The sequence below is a fragment of the Oncorhynchus nerka genome, linkage group LG4 (genome assembly GCF_034236695.1).
Source record: "Oncorhynchus nerka isolate Pitt River linkage group LG4, Oner_Uvic_2.0, whole genome shotgun sequence".
NCBI lineage: Eukaryota > Metazoa > Chordata > Actinopteri > Salmoniformes > Salmonidae > Oncorhynchus > Oncorhynchus nerka.
This window is the reverse complement of record NC_088399.1, coordinates 19253098-19269863: the sequence shown is the minus strand read 5'-3', so window position 1 is coordinate 19269863 and position 16766 is coordinate 19253098. Positions and strand designations below refer to the sequence as shown.

General features: G+C 50.4%; 1 protein-coding gene across 11 annotated transcripts in view; it reads left to right on the top strand.

Annotated features, from left to right (window-relative positions):
- Window positions 1–16766, top strand: part of LOC115119853 (zinc finger MIZ domain-containing protein 2-like) — a 44664-nt gene that overhangs the window by 20632 nt on the left and 7266 nt on the right. For 6 of the 11 annotated variants that reach the window (XM_029648741.2, XM_065017305.1, XM_029648747.2 and 3 more), the window contains 7 exons: window positions 978–1130; window positions 1540–1645; window positions 1779–1936; window positions 2080–2147; window positions 2232–2300; window positions 6631–6872; window positions 15307–15422. In XM_029648741.2, the coding sequence (XP_029504601.1) occupies window positions 978–1130; window positions 1540–1645; window positions 1779–1936; window positions 2080–2147; window positions 2232–2300; window positions 6631–6872; window positions 15307–15422 (912 nt within the window). The remainder of the gene's footprint in view (window positions 1–977; window positions 1131–1539; window positions 1646–1778; window positions 1937–2079; window positions 2148–2231; window positions 2301–6630; window positions 6873–15306; window positions 15423–16766) is intronic. The other 5 variants (XM_065017306.1, XM_065017310.1, XM_065017308.1 and 2 more) reach the window with 3 other exon arrangements.

Genomic DNA, 16766 nt, shown 5'->3' with positions numbered 1-16766 from the left:
CAATCACAGGTACAATCACACGTACAGGTACAATCACAGGTACAATCACAGGTACAATCACACGTACAGGTGTATTCAAATATATACACACACAGACACACAGAGAGCGAGAGAGAGAGCGATCAAAGCATAACAGACGTTTCCCATGATAGCAGGGTTTTTTTTCTTCACATACAACTGGATCTATGTGCATGTACACACATCCAAATCAGAATGGGTTAGGCTGGGATTACGCTCCCCTAAGCGCTCTCACTTATGCTTGCGTAAAGTTACAAATTCTGGCATGCACCGAAATCTCAAAGTTGTTGTGGAGTCTCTGCAGAGTTCATCTAGTGCACGGTTGGGCAGTTCCAGTCCTCAATGGCCTGATTGGTGTCACATGTTTGCCCCAGCGAACACACCTGACTCCAATAATCACCTAATCATGATATTCAGTTTAGAATGCCATTTGATTAATCAGCTGTGTTTGCTAGGGACGGAGAAAGTGTGACACCAATCAAGCCCTCGAGGACTGGAATTGCCCACCCCTGATCTAGTGTTAATCCAGCCTTGTTCTGGGTTAACAAGTTGATGAAAGACAACTGTGAATTAGCTAGCCATTTGAGCCACAGGGTAGCATTCAGGGTAGCATTCAGTAGGGTACGAGGTACTGAACATTGTAGATAGAAATACATAAATGAAACTGATGATTCCTTACTCAATATCTCTACTCTGGATGTCTGTTCTACACAACATATTTCTGTTCAAACGTTCCACAATGCTGCACCCTATACTGAAGGTGGCCCAAGGCCCATGTTCATAAATCGTCTCAGAGTAGGAGTGTTGCTCTAGGATCCGTTTGTCCTTTTAGCTCATAACGAATACGATCATATGGACAGCGGTTACCTGATCATAGATCAGCACTCCTGCTCTGAGGCCAGTGTGACGACTGTGACTAGTGTGTTAGCCGACCCTCCATTCACCTGTCTGTCATGTAGGTTTCTGGTCCTTGCTTACAGGTGAGTGTGAACGCCACACCGCTCACCATCGAGAGGGGCGACAACAAGACGTCCCACAAGCCCCTCTACCTCAAGCAGGTGTGTCAGCCGGGACGCAACACCATCCAGATCACCGTCACCGCTTGCTGCTGCGTAAGTGGGGGGTGCATGGAACATGTTTTGCATAGTGGGCAAAACTGTTTGCATTAATGATGTCATGGTTAGGTGGTATACTGGTTCTATAAGCATGTTTTGTTAATGTCTTTATAAAATCTTTATCTGGTCAGAAAACCAAAATATGAGGTCTTAGCAACAACGTCTTGATCTTGTCATGAAAAATCTTTCTTTACCTGGTTGTAACAGAGACAGGTTGGATGGAATCTGGTTTTATGAGATCTTAACAACCAGTTTACAGCCAGAAAAGTACTTCACCTGGCAAATTTTGCATTCTGGATGTGCACATCTGTTGGTCTATAAGTGTTCTGCAGGATCCAAATGAACCTCCCCCTGTCTCTCTCTCTCCCCCATCCCTTTCTTCCCATCTCACTCTGTCTCCCTCCAGTCCCACCTGTTTGTGTTGCAGCTGGTCCACAGACCATCAGTACGCTCAGTTCTGCAAGGTTTAATGAAGAAGAGATTACTGCCCGCAGAGCACTGTGTGTCTAAGAGTGAGTGGAACACACACACAAACATACACTTGATTGACTGCCTGGTTGGTGCTCAGAAAGACAGACTTTGTCGCAATTCTCACCTAATTTCTGGTCTGCCTTGTCTCCTCCCCCGCCATGGCCCTCTCCTCAGTTAAGAGGAACTTCAATAGTGGGACCGTCCCTGGAACCACAGGGCTGAACGGAGAGGATGGTGTGGAGCAGACAGCCATCAAAGTCTCTCTGAAATGTCCCATCACCTTCAGACGCATCCAGCTGCCCGCACGGGGACACGACTGTAGACATATCCAGGTGAGCGAGACACACGCACACTGGTGAAAATATACACATACTCCCACAAGAACTTACATACTATAACTCTAAACATCCAGGTGAGAGACTAGAGACACACACACACACACCCTAAACGTCTGTCTGTCTCTCTCTCTCTGCAGTGTTTTGACCTGGAGTCGTACCTGCAGTTGAACTGTGAGAGAGGGACCTGGAGATGCCCTGTGTGCAAGTAGGTTAACACAATCATTTGCTGTTTTTCCCATAGGTAGACCTGTTGTTTCTTAGTTAACCTGACCATGTCTCCACTCCACAGTAAGAGCGCTCTACTGGAGGGACTAGAAGTGGACCAGTACATTCTGGGGATTCTAATTTACATACAGAAGTAAGTGTGTGTGTGGGGGGGGGGATTATATCCTTGTGGGGACCTAAAATCCCCCAAAGTCCCCACAAGAATAGTAAAACAAGGACAATTCTCCCTCGTAGGGACATTTCCCACATCCCCATGAGGACAAATGCTAGTTTAAGCTTAGGGTTTAGGTTTAGAGTTTCAGTAAGGGTGAGGGGTTCATGGTTAGGTCAGGTTAGGGGTGAATGGTTGGGTCGGGTTAGGGGTGAATGGTGAGGGTCGGGTTAGGGGTGAATGGTGAGGGTCGGGTTAGGGGTGAATGGTGAGGGTCGGGTTAGGGGTGAATGGTGAGGGTCGGGTTAGGGGTGAATGGTGAGGGTCGGGTTAGGGGTGAATGGTGAGGGTCGGGTTAGGGGTGAATGGTGAGGGTCGGGTTAGGGGTGAATGGTGAGGGTCGGGTTAGGGGTGAATGGTGAGGGTCGGGTTAGGGGTGAATGGTGAGGGTCGGGTCAGGGGTGAATGGTGAGGGTCGGGTCAGGGGTGAATGGTAAGGGTCGGGTCAGGGGTGAATGGTAAGGGTCGGGTCAGGGGTGAATGGTAAGGGTCGGGTCAGGGGTGAATGGTAAGGGTCGGGTCAGGGGTGAATGGTAAGGGTCGTCGGGTCAGGGGTGAATGGTAAGGGGGTGAATGGTAAGGGTCGGGTCAGGGGTGAATGGTAGGGTCGGGTCAGGGGTGAATGGGGTTCAGGGGTGAATGGTAAGGGTCGGGTTAGGGGTGAGCGGTACGGGTCTTGTCGGGTTAGGGGTGAGCGGTACGGGTCTTGTCGGGTTAGGGGTGAACGGTAAGGGTCGGTCGGGTTAGGGGTGAACGGTAAGGGTCGGTCGGGTTAGGGGTGAACGGTAAGGGTCGGGTCGGGTTGGGGGTGAACGGTGAGGGTCGGGTTGGGGTGAACGGTGAGGGTCGGGTTGGGGGTGAACGGTGAGGGTCGGGTTTAGGGGTGAATGGTACGGGTTGGGTCGGGTTAGGGGTGAATGGTAAGGGTCGGGTCAGGGGTGAATGGTAAGGGTCGGGTCAGGGGTGAATGGTAAGGGTCGGGTTAGGGGTGAATGGTAAGGGTCGGGTTAGGGGTGAGCGGTACGGATCGTGTCGGGTTAGGGGTGAACGGTAAGGGTCGTGTCGGGTTAGGGGTGAACGGTAAGGGTCGTGTCGGGTTAGGGTGAACGGTAAGGTTCGGGTTAGGGAGTGAACAGTAAGGGTCGGTTCGGGTTAGGGGTGAACGGTAAGGGTCGGTTCGGGTTAGGGGTGAACGGTAAGGGTCGGGTTAGGGGTGAACGGTAAGGGTCGGGTCGGGTTAGGGGTTAAGGGTCGGTCGGGTTAAGGGGTGAACGGTAAGGGTCGGTCGGGTTAGGGGTGAGGGTCGGGTTAGGGGTGAATGGTAAGGGTCGGTCGGGTTAGGGGTGAATGGTAAGGGTCGGGTTAGGGGTGAATGGTAAGGGTCGGTCGGGTTAGGGGTGAATGGTAAGGGTCGGTCGGGTTAGGGGTGAATGGTAAGGGTCGGTCGGGTTAGGGGTGAATGGTAAGGGTCGGTCGGGTTAGGGGTGAATGGTAAGGGTCGGTCGGGTTAGGGGTGAATGGTAAGGGTCGGTCGGGTTAGGGGTGAATGGTAAGGGTCGGGTCGGGTTAGGGGTGAACGGTAAGGGTCGGTCGGGTTAGGGGTGAACGGTAAGGGTCGGGTTAGGGGTGAACGGTAAGGGTCGGGTTAGGGGTGAACGGTAAGGGTCGGTCGGGTTAGGGGTGAACGGTAAGGGTCGGGTTAGGGGTGAATGGTAAGGGTCGGTCGGGTTAGGGGTGAATGTTAAGGGTCGGTCGGGTTAGGGGTGAATGGTAAGGGTCGGTCGGGTTAGGGGTGAATGGTAAGGGTCGGTCGGGTTAGGGGTGAATGGTAAGGGTCGGGTCGGGTTAGGGGTGAATGGTAAGGGTCGGGTCGGGTTAGGGGTGAATGGTAAGGGTCGGGTTAGGGGTGAATGGTAGGGGGGTGAATGGTGAAGGGTCGGGTCGGGTTAGGGGTGAATGGTAAGGGTCGGGTCGGGTTAGGGGTGAATGGTAAGGGTCGGGTTAGGGGTGAATGGTAAGGGTCGGGTTGGGGTGAATGGTAAGGGTCGGGTTGGGGGTGAATGGTAAGGGTCGGGTTGGGGGTGAATGGTAAGGGTCGGGTTGGGGGTGAATGGTAAGGGTCGGGTTGGGGGTGAATGGTAAGGGTCGGGTTGGGGGTGAATGGTAAGGGTCGGGTTGGGGGTGAATGGTAAGGGTCGGGTTGGGGGTGAATGGTAAGGGTCGGGTTGGGGGTGAATGGTAAGGGTCGGGTTGGGGGTGAATGGTAAGGGTCGGGTTGGGGGTGAATGGTAAGGGTCGGGTTGGGGGTGAATGGTAAGGGTCGGGTTAGGTTAGGGGTGAATGGTAAGGGTCGGGTTAGGGGTGAATGGTGAGGGTCGGGTTAGGGGTGGATGGTGAGGGTCGGGTTAGGGGTGAATGGTTAGGGGTGAGCGGTACGGGTCTTGTCGGGTTAGGGTGAACGGTAAGGGTCGGGTTAGGGGTGAACGGTAAGGGTCGTGTCGGGTTAGGGGTGAACGGTAAGGGTCGGGTTAGGGGTGAACAGTAAGGGTCGGGTTAGGGGTGAACGGTAAGGGTCGGGTTAGGGGTGAACGGTAAGGGTCGGGTTAGGGGTGAACGGTGCAGGTCGGGTTAGGGGTGAACGGTACGGTCGGGTTAGGGGTGAATGGTGAGGGTCGGGTTAGGGGTGAATGGTGAGGGTCGGGTTAGGGGTGAATGGTGAGCGTCGGGTTAGGGGTGAATGGTGAGGGTCGGTGAATGGTGAGGGTCGGGTTAGGGGTGAATGGTGAGGGTCGGGTTAGGGGTGAATGGTACGGGTTGGGTCGGGTTAGGGGTGAATGGTACGGGTTGGGTCGGGTTAGGGGTGAATGGTACGGGTTGGGTCGGGTTAGGGGTGAATGGTAAGGGTTGGGTCGGGTTAGGGGTGAATGGTAAGGGTTGGGTCGGGATAGGGGTGAATGGTAAGGGTTGGGTCGGGTTAGGGGTGAACGGTAAGGGTCGGTCGGGTTAGGGGTGAACGGTAAGGGTCGGTCGGGTTAGGGGTGAACGGTAAGGGTCGGTCGGGTTAGGGGTGAAACGGTAAGGGTCGGTCGGGTTAGGGGTGAACGGTAAGGGTCGGTCGGGTTAGGGGTGAACGGTAAGGGTCGGGTTAGGGGTGAACGGTAAGGGTCGGTCGGGTTAGGGGTGAACGGTAAGGGTCGGGTCGGGTTAGGGGTGAACGGTAAGGGTCGGGTTAGGGGTGAACGGTAAGGGTCGGTCGGGTTAGGGGTGAATGGTAAGGGTCGGTCGGGTTAGGGGTGAATGGTAAGGGTCGGTCGGGTTAGGGGTGAATGGTAAGGGTCGGTCGGGTTAGGGGTGAATGGTAAGGGTCGGTCGGGTTAGGGGTGAATGGTAAGGGTCGGTCGGGTTAGGGGTGAATGGTAAGGGTCGGTCGGGTTAGGGGTGAATGGTAAGGGTCGGTCGGGTTAGGGGTGGGGTGAATGGTTAGGGGTGAATGGTAAGGGTCGGGTTAGGGGTGAATGGTAAGGGTCGGGTTAGGGGTGAATGGTAAGGGTCGGTCGGGTTAGGGGTGAATGGTAAGGGTCGGTCGGGTTAGGGGTGAATGGTAAGGGTCGGTCGGGTTAGGGGTGAATGGTAAGGGTCGGTCGGGTTAGGGGTGAATGGTAAGGGTCGGGTCGGGTTAGGGGTGAATGGTTCGGGTCGGGTTAGGGGTGAATGGTAAGGGTCGGGTTAGGGGTGAATGGTAAGGGTCGGGTTAGGGGTGAATGGTAAGGGTCGGGTTAGGGGTGAATGGTAAGGGTCAGGTTAGGTTAGGGGTGAATGGTAAAGGTCGGGTTAGGGGTGAATGGTAAGGGTTGGATCAGGTTAGGGGTTAGGAAAAATAGGATTTTGAATGGGAATCAGTTTTAGGTCCCCACAAGGATATTAGAAAATAATGTGTGTCTGTGTACACATCCCCTACTACAGGGGTGTTCATATCTGGGCCTGGAGGACCAGACTACTGCTGGTTTTCTGTTCTACCTGATAATGAATTACACCCACCTGGTGTCCATTTAAAAGGGAAGAATTCAAATACATACAAGTGGAACTAGCTTTGAGGTCTAGATCTGAATTTGCCTGTCCTATGTCCATTTTTAGTTCATTAACTTAGCCAGAATGAGGTCTAAAGTTAGGTGTCCTTGAAATGGGCCCTTCATCTTTCTCACCTTCTTTCTCTTCATTCACTAACCTTTCTCTCCTCCTCTTCCCTCCTCAGCTCGGACTATGAGGAGATCACCATTGATCCAGTGTGTGGCTGGAGGCCGGTGCCCATTAAACCAGACATCCACATAAAGGAGGAAGCAGACGGGCCTGTGTTGAAGCGCTGCCGGACGGTCAGCCCCAGTCACATGATGATGCCCAATGTCATGGAGATGATAGCTGCCCTGGGACCGGCCTCCTCGCCCTACCAGGGTCTACCACCTGGGGGCAGGAACACACCTGACTACAACAGCCAAGGTAGGGAGGAGACAGGCACACACATTCAGTACCAGTCAAAAGTTTACACACCTACTCATTACAGGGTTTTTCTTAAGACATCAAAGCAATGAAATAACACATGGAATCATGTAGTTACCAAAAAAGTGTTAAACAAATCAAAATATATTTTCTTTTTGAGATTCTTCAAATAGCCACCCTTTGCCTTGATGACAGATTTGAACACTCTTGGCATTCTCTCAACCAGCTTCATGAGGTAGTCATCTGGAATGAATTTCAATTAACAGGTGTGACTTGTTAAAAGTTAATTTGTGTAATTTCTTTCCTTCTTAATGGTTTGAGCCAGTCAGTTGTGTTGTAACAAGGTAGGGGTGATATACAGAAGATAGCCCCTTTTGGTAAAATACCAAGCCCATATTATGGCAAGAACAGCTCAAATAAGCAAAGTCCATCATTACTTTAAGACATGAAGGTCAGGCAATACGGAACATTTCAAGAACTTTGAAAGTTTCTTGAAGTGCAGTCGCAAGTACTATGATGAAACTGGCTCTCATGAGGACCGCCGAAGGAAAGGAGGACTGTTACCTCTACTGCAGAGGATGAGTTCATGAGATTTAACAGCACCTCAGATGGCAGCCCAAATAAATGCTTCACAGAGTTCAAGTAACCGACACATCTCAACATCAGCTGTTCAGAGGAGACTGCGTGAATCAGGCCTTCATGGTTGAATTGCTGCAAAGGAACCACAACTAAAAGACACCAATAAGAAGAGACTTTCTTGGGCCAAGAAACACGAGCAATGGACAGTAGACCAGTGGAAAGCTGGTCTAATGGAAATTTGATATTTTTCGTTCCAACTGCTGTGTCCTTTTGAGACGCAGAATATGTGAACGGATGACTGCTGCATGTGTGGTTCCCACCGTGAAGCATGGAGGAGGAGGTGGAGGTGCTTTGCTGGTGACACTGATTTATTTAGAATTCAAGGCACACTTAACCAGCACAGCATTCTGCAGCGATACGCCATCCTAGCTGGTTTGTGCTTAGTGGAACTATCAATTGTTTTTCAACAGCACAATGACCCAACACACCTCCAGGCTGTGTAAGGGCTATTTGACCAAGAAGGAGAGTAATGAAGTGCTGCATCAGATTACCTGGCCTCCACAATCACCCGACCTCAACTGTAGAAAAGGCCCATGGAGTTGGTAGAATAATCCTTTAATGCATTGCCATTTACTCAGCTGGGCCAGGGGCGCTTTAATTAGGTCAGGTGGAAATGTCCGACAGATCTCAACTCCATAAAAGGAGGAAATTGCCATCGCCTGATCTCGCTGCTTTCACTTCCTTAACTCCATCTGATCCAGAAGTTCTGTGCGTCCATGAATCCACCACAGACTACTCAGTAAATATACCACTTTATGGTAAAGGGGTTCCTGCCTCAGTCTCATCCATTCCTCTTTCACCTTCACTGTCAGTCATCCTACCTGGTCCAGCTAACCACACAGATTCCACTAATCTTTCAATGGTCCTTCGAGCCGGATGATGACTGAAGCAAAGACGGGTGAAAAGGAAATGGAGGCGGAGAGGGAAGAATTGTCTCCACTGGAAGGAAGAAGAGAGGAGGAGAGAACAGCTGAGGGAAAGGTCTTGGAACAAAGTAAATATCCAGGAGCTAAGCCTAAAGCAACAAAGGCTTCATCCTCAACCACCAGCAGCACCAGAAGAACCAGGCAAGCACCTGGTTATCTTAAGAATTATGTGGTCGAGTTTCCGACATCAAAGGGCAAGCCCACCAGAGCTCAAAGTGTTGATGGATCAACTATACGTTTCAGCCATCAACCATCTCCTTTGAGCCAAGGATCGGAAACTGCTTTGGAGCAGGAAAGTGGTCTACATGAAGAACCTATGGAGGAGATAACTCCCACCGCACAGGTCGAACAGCTTCCTGAGGCAGGCTCCGCTCACCCCTTAACTAATGGGAAATCGTCGAAGCACTCCAGACGGGGTGGGAGTTCGACCAGTGGATACCCCTTTGGAAGTGGCCATGGCAGCCGCCATTCACTAGCCCTCAGTGATTCACAGACCGCTGTCCTACAAGAGAGGATGAAACTATTAGCTTTGGAGGAAATTGAGCGTCAGATTGAGGAGGAACGACAGGCTGATGAACGATGTCACCAATTGGATGTGCAGGCCCGTAGAGCTCTACAGGAACGGGAATTAATTGCCAAGGACCTGGCACAGCAGCGACGGCACCGTCAAGCCAGAAGGGAATTGGAGGAGGCACGGATGGTCTCATCCTTCCTGGAGAGGAACGAACAGGGAGTTGACCTGACCACCCCTCCACATGGACCTGACCTGTCTGCCCCTCTGGTACATTATGGCACACAGTCCCCGGAGGCTCCGGGATCAACAGCCAACACGGAGCACGGGAGACAGGCCGCTCCGCCAACGCCCTCTATGCCAGTAACACAAGTTAGCATTCCTCCATCTGGACAAAGCATCACTCCTTCGCCTTTCCGCCAATTACTAACCAAGGCAAATCTTTCCTTTCGTCCAGGGCCAGGCCAGTCCTCAAATAACAGGTTGGAGGGCTCTCGCCCAATTCCGGCTGCCACAAATGGAGGGTCTGGGACAGTAGGGGACCGGCCCAATGAGGCCACAGTGGGCTCATCAGAAGTCCCGGGTTTATCCTTCACGCAACCAGAAGAGGGAGCCAACATTATGACTTCTAGTAGCCTCAGCTCAACTTCTAGTAGCCTCAGCCTATGGAATTCCCAGACCAAAACTGCCATACTTTGAAAACGGAAAGGAGAGTGAATTTGTCCTTTTGGAAATTGCATTGGAGAGCCTACTGGGTATTCACAGTCATCTGTCAGAACGCTACAAATACCAAGTACTAATGGATAATTTGCGGTTTCCCAGTGCATACAGGCTGGCCCAATCCTTTATGCACTCCGCAACACCATACACTGCAGCTCTCCAGGCCCTGAAGGCGAGATATGGTGAGCCACGTCAGCTAGTCCAGAATGAACTAAACAACATCCTGAACATGTCTCCAATTAAAATGGGAGACCATGCTGCCTTCCAAGAATTGGCTGTCCAATCCCTGACCTCGATGCTCCAATCCGTTGAAGGAGAAGACAGGAACGAGCTGAAATGTGGCTCCCACGTGGACAGGCTTCTTAGCAAACTTCCAGTGTACCTCAGAGACAGTTTCATTGAAAATGTTTGAATAAGGGCATCCTGAAAGAGGGCTCGAGAAGCACCTATGCTCTTAGAGACCTGGCCGCATGGTTGGAGGTGAAGGCAAAGGCGAAGAGGCAAAGGCGAAGAGCATCGCTCACCAGGCCACAATCTCAGCCATAGCCACCGGGGGAAGGAAGGAGTTTGAACGCCAGGAGGGACAGAAAAGGCCAAATCCCACTACCATGTACTTAAATAGTGAGGCCGGGGAGGAACCCGGGAAGAAGACCCCTCTCGAGCAAGAACATCAAATTCCAGCCTTACTGCCCATATTGCAATAGTGAGGGGCACTTCTTTGGCTCATGCCCCAGGGTAAAAAAGCTCACTCAAACTCAATTGAAGGCCTGGATCACCTCAGGCGAGCGATGCTACAAGTGTGCCCGTAGCCATAAGGCGGAGACCTGCACATTGAGGAAACCCTGCAACCGCTGTAAAGAAATCCATCTCACAGTGTTGCATGATCTAATTCCCCAAGCACAGAAGGAGCAGAGTATGCTCATGGTAGGAGCTGTACCTCGACCAGCAGAACCGGTCTCCAAGGGTCATGTTGAAGGTGGTCAAGGTCACTCTGCAAAGTTAAGGGAGAAGCATTGATACATTCGCCGTTCTAGATGATGGGTCAGAAAGAACAATCATTCTCACGGCGGCCACCCGTCAGCTTAACCTGGAGGGGACCCCAGAGACACTTAATCTCAGAACGGTGCGACATGATGTTATCCAAATGAAAGGCTCTGCTGTAACCTTTAGCATTTCACCTTCAGCAAACAGGGACGTGGCCTATAACATCACCAATGCCTTCACGGCAGATGGCTTGAATCTCGCAGCGCACTCCTGCCCGGTAAGTGTTCTACAGAAACAATATCCTCATTTACGAGGATTGCCTCTTCCTAACCTGGCCAGAGTAGCGCCACTTATCCTGATTGGGTCAGACCACCCACATCTCGTCACCCCGACTGAGCCTATACGAGCTGGACCAGAAGGAAGGCCAGCTCATCCTTGGGTTGGGCTGTGCAAGGTCCATCCCATCTACTTCTCTCCACCCAAGCTGTACAGTCACAGCAAGTCCTCTTCACCAGAAGCAATCCAGATGCAGCCACTGACCTCCTTCGGAATGTTGAGATGCTCTGGAAGATGGACACCTTCTCCAACCGGAAGCTACAGGAGGTCACTCGCTCGAAACATGACTCCTATGCATTAGACCTCCTGGAGAAGAGCACCACCACCACTGAAATGGATGGCGTTCGCAGGTATGCAACACCACTGCTACGGGTGCCCAACCATCCTCCTCTGGCAACCACGACACGGGCTGTACTCTCACTACTGCGTGGAACGGAGCGACGCCTGGTGAAGAATCCTGAGCTTGCAGAAGTTCATAACAGAGAGATTCATAACCTTGTGAAGGCAGGCTACGTCACGGAAGTGACAGCTCATGAAGAGGGAAACGCACTCCGTGAATCCTGGTATCTCCCTCACCATGTTATCCAGCAACATGGTGGGAAGTATAGACTTGTCTTCAACTGTTCATTCCAAGCTGCTGGTCAAATCCTGAATGACTGTCTACTCCCCGGACCAACATTAGGTCCTTCCTTGCTCGGTGTCCTTCTCCGGTTCCGGCAGCATTCTACAGCCATCAGTGGAGACATCAAAGCCATGTTTCATCAGATTCGTTTACTGCCTTCCGACACCACACTGCTCCGGTTCATATGGCGAGATATGGAACGAGATGCAGAGCCCACAATCTATGAATGGCAGGTACTCCCATTTGGCACCACCTGCAGTCCTTGCTGTGCCATATACGCTCTGCAGAGACACGCACGGGAGCATCCAGACAGTGACCCAGAAGTATTGGATTCAGTGGAAAATGCCTTCTATGTGGATAACTGCTTACAGAGCATCCCATCCACGGCTGAAGCGAAAGCACTCCTTGATAAAGTACGGAATCTCCTGTCCAAAGGGGGATTTGAGGTCCGACAGTGGGCTAGTAACTGAGCGGAGGTTATCCAGCACCTCCCGCCACAAGCTAGGTCCAGTAGCAGTGAACTATGGCTAACGCAGTCTGGTGCTAACCCAGAAGAGCCCACTCTAGGACTGAGGTGGAGCTGCATGCCGGATACCCTGGGGTATAAGCACCGCTCATTCCCGAGTACCGAAACCCCCACTCTGCGCACCATCTATCGGACCCTGGCCAGTCAATATGATCCCCTTGGGTATATCCTGCCATACACAACACGGGCCAAAGTCTTAGTCCAGGTCCTGTGGCAGACCAAGAGGGACTGGGATGAACCAATCCACCCGGCTGACCTGTTGGGAAACTGAGTTAACTGAGCTCTCTGATGTCCAAATGCCAAGATGTTATGTACCATCCTGTGCTGACCAACTGGGATCATGCCTGGAACTGCATGTGTTCTGTGACGCTTCGGAGCGAGCTTATGCGGCGGTTTCCTATTTTAGAGTGGAGGATAAGGCAGGCCACACCCATGTCTCCTTTGTCATGGCCAGGTCCAGGGTCGCACCCAAGAAGCAGTTGGCAATGCCTAGGCTGGAACTCAGTGCTGCCCTTTCCGGAGCCCAGTTGGCCTCTACCTTGCGAGCCGAGCTCACCTTGCCAATCCAAAGGGTCATCTACTGGAGTGATTCGACCACTGTATTGACCTGGCTCAAGTCGGAGTCCTGCAGGTGTTGAAATCCAAGACCTAACAGAAGTCCAGGACTGGAGGTATGTTGATAGCATAAACAATCCTGCTGATGACATTACTAGAGGTAAAACCCTTCAGGAACTGGCTCAACCCCATCGCTGGAGCTTGGGACCACCATTCTTGTCCCAACCAGAGAACAAGTGGCCGACAGCCCCCAGGCGTGCGGCCCCTCCGCAACCAACTGAAGCTCATGAGTTAAGGAAGTCCGCCCAATGCTACAGCATCTCTACGGAACCAACAACGGCTCTCCCTGACCTAACACAATCTCAAACACTGCCGGATCTGATCGCCGCCACAAACCAGACCTCAGATGGGGTGGCTTCTATACCCACCTCCCTCGCGGCAGAGACACTACTCCTCCAGCAAGCACAAGCAGTTCACTTCCCTGAGGTGTTAAAAGCTCTGAAAGCCGGTAGGGAAGTGGCTAAGGACAGCCGTCTTCTCTCTCTTGCCCCAGAATATGATCCAATCCTTGGAGTGATCAGTGTCGGAGGGAGGCTGCGCCAAGCAGAGATTTTGGACCCAGATGCTATCCACCCAATTATCCTTGATTCCAGACACCCTCGAGTTATGATGAGCGGCTTCTCCACCCAGGGCCAGAGAGGGTCTATGGGGAGATGAGGCGGAAGTACTGGATAATTGGAGGACGAGGAGCCATTCGTAAGCACCAATACGCCTGCGTAGAATGTCAGAAATGGCGGGCCGGAGCTACGGTGCCCAAAATGGCAGATTTACCCCCTGCTCGCTTGCGCCTCCTTAAACCACCCTTCTGGTCAACAGGAGTAGATTGCTTTGGCCCCTTGATGATCAAGTTAGGTCATCGTGTGGAAAAGCGCTGGAGCATTCTATTCAAGTGTTTGACAACCAGATGTGTCCACCTGGACCTAATGGAGAGTTTGGATACGGAAGCCTTCCTCATGGCCCTACGGCGGTTTATCTCCCGACTGGGGAAACCCTACGAGATCCTGGCTGACAGAGTTACGAACTGCAAGGCAGGAGAAGCCAGGTTGGAGGAAGCCTTCCAAGCCATGGAACCCAGCCTCCAGGATCAGCTGATGGACCAACAAATCTCATTCAAATTTAACCCTCCGGACGCTCCTCATTTTGGAGGAACATGGGAGCGAGAGATCAAATCTGTAAAGACGTCCTTACGAGTCGTCCTGGGGTCCAAACTGTCTTGAGGACCGTCCTGATAGAGGTGGAAGGGATTCTGAACTCCAAACCCTTGGGAAATCTCTCTGCAGACATCGCTGACCCCGATCCGGTTACACCGAATATGCTCTTGATGGGACGCCGAGATGCGTCACTTCCTCAAGCCATGTATGCTGATACCAACCTTGTAGGCAGACGCCGGTGGCGACACAGCCAAATCTTAGCTGACCATTTTTGGGCCCGATTAATTCGGGATTACCTACCAAGTCTACAGCACAGAGGGAAATGGAGGAGAGAAATGGCCAGCCTGGAAACTGGCCAAGTAGTAATGATGGTGGACCCTTAGCTGCCTCGAGCCTCCTGGCCGGTGGGCCGTATAACTAAGACCATGCCTGGGACCGATGGTCGTGTTAGAGGAGTGGAGATCCAGGTGAAGAACCGGACATATATCCGGCCAGTTGCCCGACTAATTCCTCTCCCTGAGATGACAGAGGACGGGGAGCAATGAGCCTTTTTTGAGGAGTGTGGAATTTAACAAATTTCCGGGGTGGCTGTAGAAAAGGCCCATGGAGTTGGTGGAATAATCCTTTAATGCATTGCCATTTACTCAGCTGGGCCAGGGGCGCTTTAATTAGGTCAGGTGGAAATGTCCGACAGATCTCAACTCCATAAAAGGAGGAAATTGCCATCGCCTGATCTCGCTGCTTTCACTTCCTTAACTCCATCTGATCCAGAAGTTCTGTGCGTCCATGAATCCACCACAGACTACTCAGTAATTATACCACTTTATGGTTAAAGGAATTCCTGCCTCAGTCTCATCCATTCCTCTGTCACCTGACACGTGACCACCTGTTCACCTTCACTGTCAGTCATCCTACCTGTCCAGCTACCCACACAGATTCCACTAATCTTTCATCAACCCAATTGAGATGTTTTGGGATGAGTTGGGCCGCAGAGTGAATGAAAAGAAGCCAACAAGTGCTCCGCATATGTGGGAAGTCCTTCAAGACTGTTGGAAAAGCATTCCAGGTGAAGCTGGTTGAGAGAATGCCAAGAGTGTAAAGCTGTCATCAAGGCAAAGGGTGGCTACTTTGAAGAGTCTCAAATATAAAATATATACATTTTTGGTTACTACATGATTTCATATGTGTTATTTCATAGTTTTGATATCTTCACTATTATTCTACAATGTAGACAATAGTCAAAAATAAAGGCAAACTCGTTAATGAGTAGAATGAGTAGGTGTGTCCTATCTTTGACTGGTACTGCACAGCAAATTAATTATATTGCCTCCTATTAGTTACAATTGAAATAGTTTTTTGCAACAGAAGACTTCTACCTGTGTCTGTCGTGTGTTGTTCATCCAGCAGGTCAAGGATACTCCAGCCAGTCAGGCTTCTCTGAGTTCCCCAACACCCCTGGAACTCCAACCCTGAGAGACTTCACCTCCCCTGGACCACCTAACATCTACCAGCAGGACCAGGTAAACAAACACACACAGATCCCCTCAGGCTACAGTGATATGGTCCCGGGGTAGATTCCATTTCAAGTCAGTCAGGGTCTGAAAGTGAATGGCCTAATGTCTGACTGGGTTATAAAGGCAGTGAAGAAACACACACAAACACAGGGTCAAAGTACACACTGATGTTCCTACATCACAGGCTCCAATTAGGTCACTTAATGGTTAACAGCAGAGCTGAAAGAGATGGGTGAACATGAAAGTCCAAATGGACTCTGGAATACTTTGAAAGCATTGGCAAAAAATGTTATCCTGAAACAAGCACTTAATCTTCTAATTTATTTTCCATTATCTTTTCAGTTAATGGAATGAATTAGTTTGATTTGATACAATCGAAATGCATATAAAGTTGTTTCAGTCCAGGAAAGCGAACTATACACATGATGTTTATCTGTTCGGAATGTGAACCACGCAATATTCTGGGTGCCTTGTCTTAATTAGACTTCCCATTATCTCCCTTGGATTTACTAAATGATGTGCACAGGGCTCTACAGTGTGACCATTTTACTCGCATATGCGCCTAAATATTTTGCTGTGTGACCTAGAATTTGTGTTTAGGAGCACCAGTGCGCCTAGAAAGATTGAAGGATTCTAGATGTAATATCTTGAATATTTTTCATTGTGCTCCTAAATTACTGTGCGCCTACATTATTCAGCTTTTGCACACACGTGCTACTTGTAAAAATAAATGTAAAAAGGGTCAGCGTAAGTGTGATACATCCACTAGAATAATATATTTAAGCAATATACAACGGGTGCGTCTAATCCTGAATTCTCATTGGTTAAACCGCATTCCAGCTGGTTTCTATTCCACAAGTAACCACTGGCTAAATCTATGACGTTAAAATGCCTATTTAATCTGTTCCATCAGACTGCGCAATCCACTGTCTCATCAACCCAGCCAAGCAATTTATCAACTTGATCTCCGCTATAAAAATAATCTAGACATTATCTCACATTTCTTCTAGACTAATATTTAGGTTTCAACAGCTGAAATATGTATAAACGTTGCTGTCTGTCTCTCTGACGTTTGCAACATTGTTTCAATATTCAAATTCGGTCTCGAACAACAGTGTCCTGGCGAGCACATTTTCTATGCCAGGTGAAATCGTGTATCATTGGCTCATTGTTATGGATGTACAGTGCATTCGGAAAGCCTTCAGACTCCTTTTAATATACAGCTTTATTCAACAACAAAAAGTATGTTAAACCATTCTCATCAATCAACACACAATACCCCATACTGACAATGTGAAAACAGTTTTTTTATTTTTTATTTTACAAATGTATTAAAAATAAAAACAAACC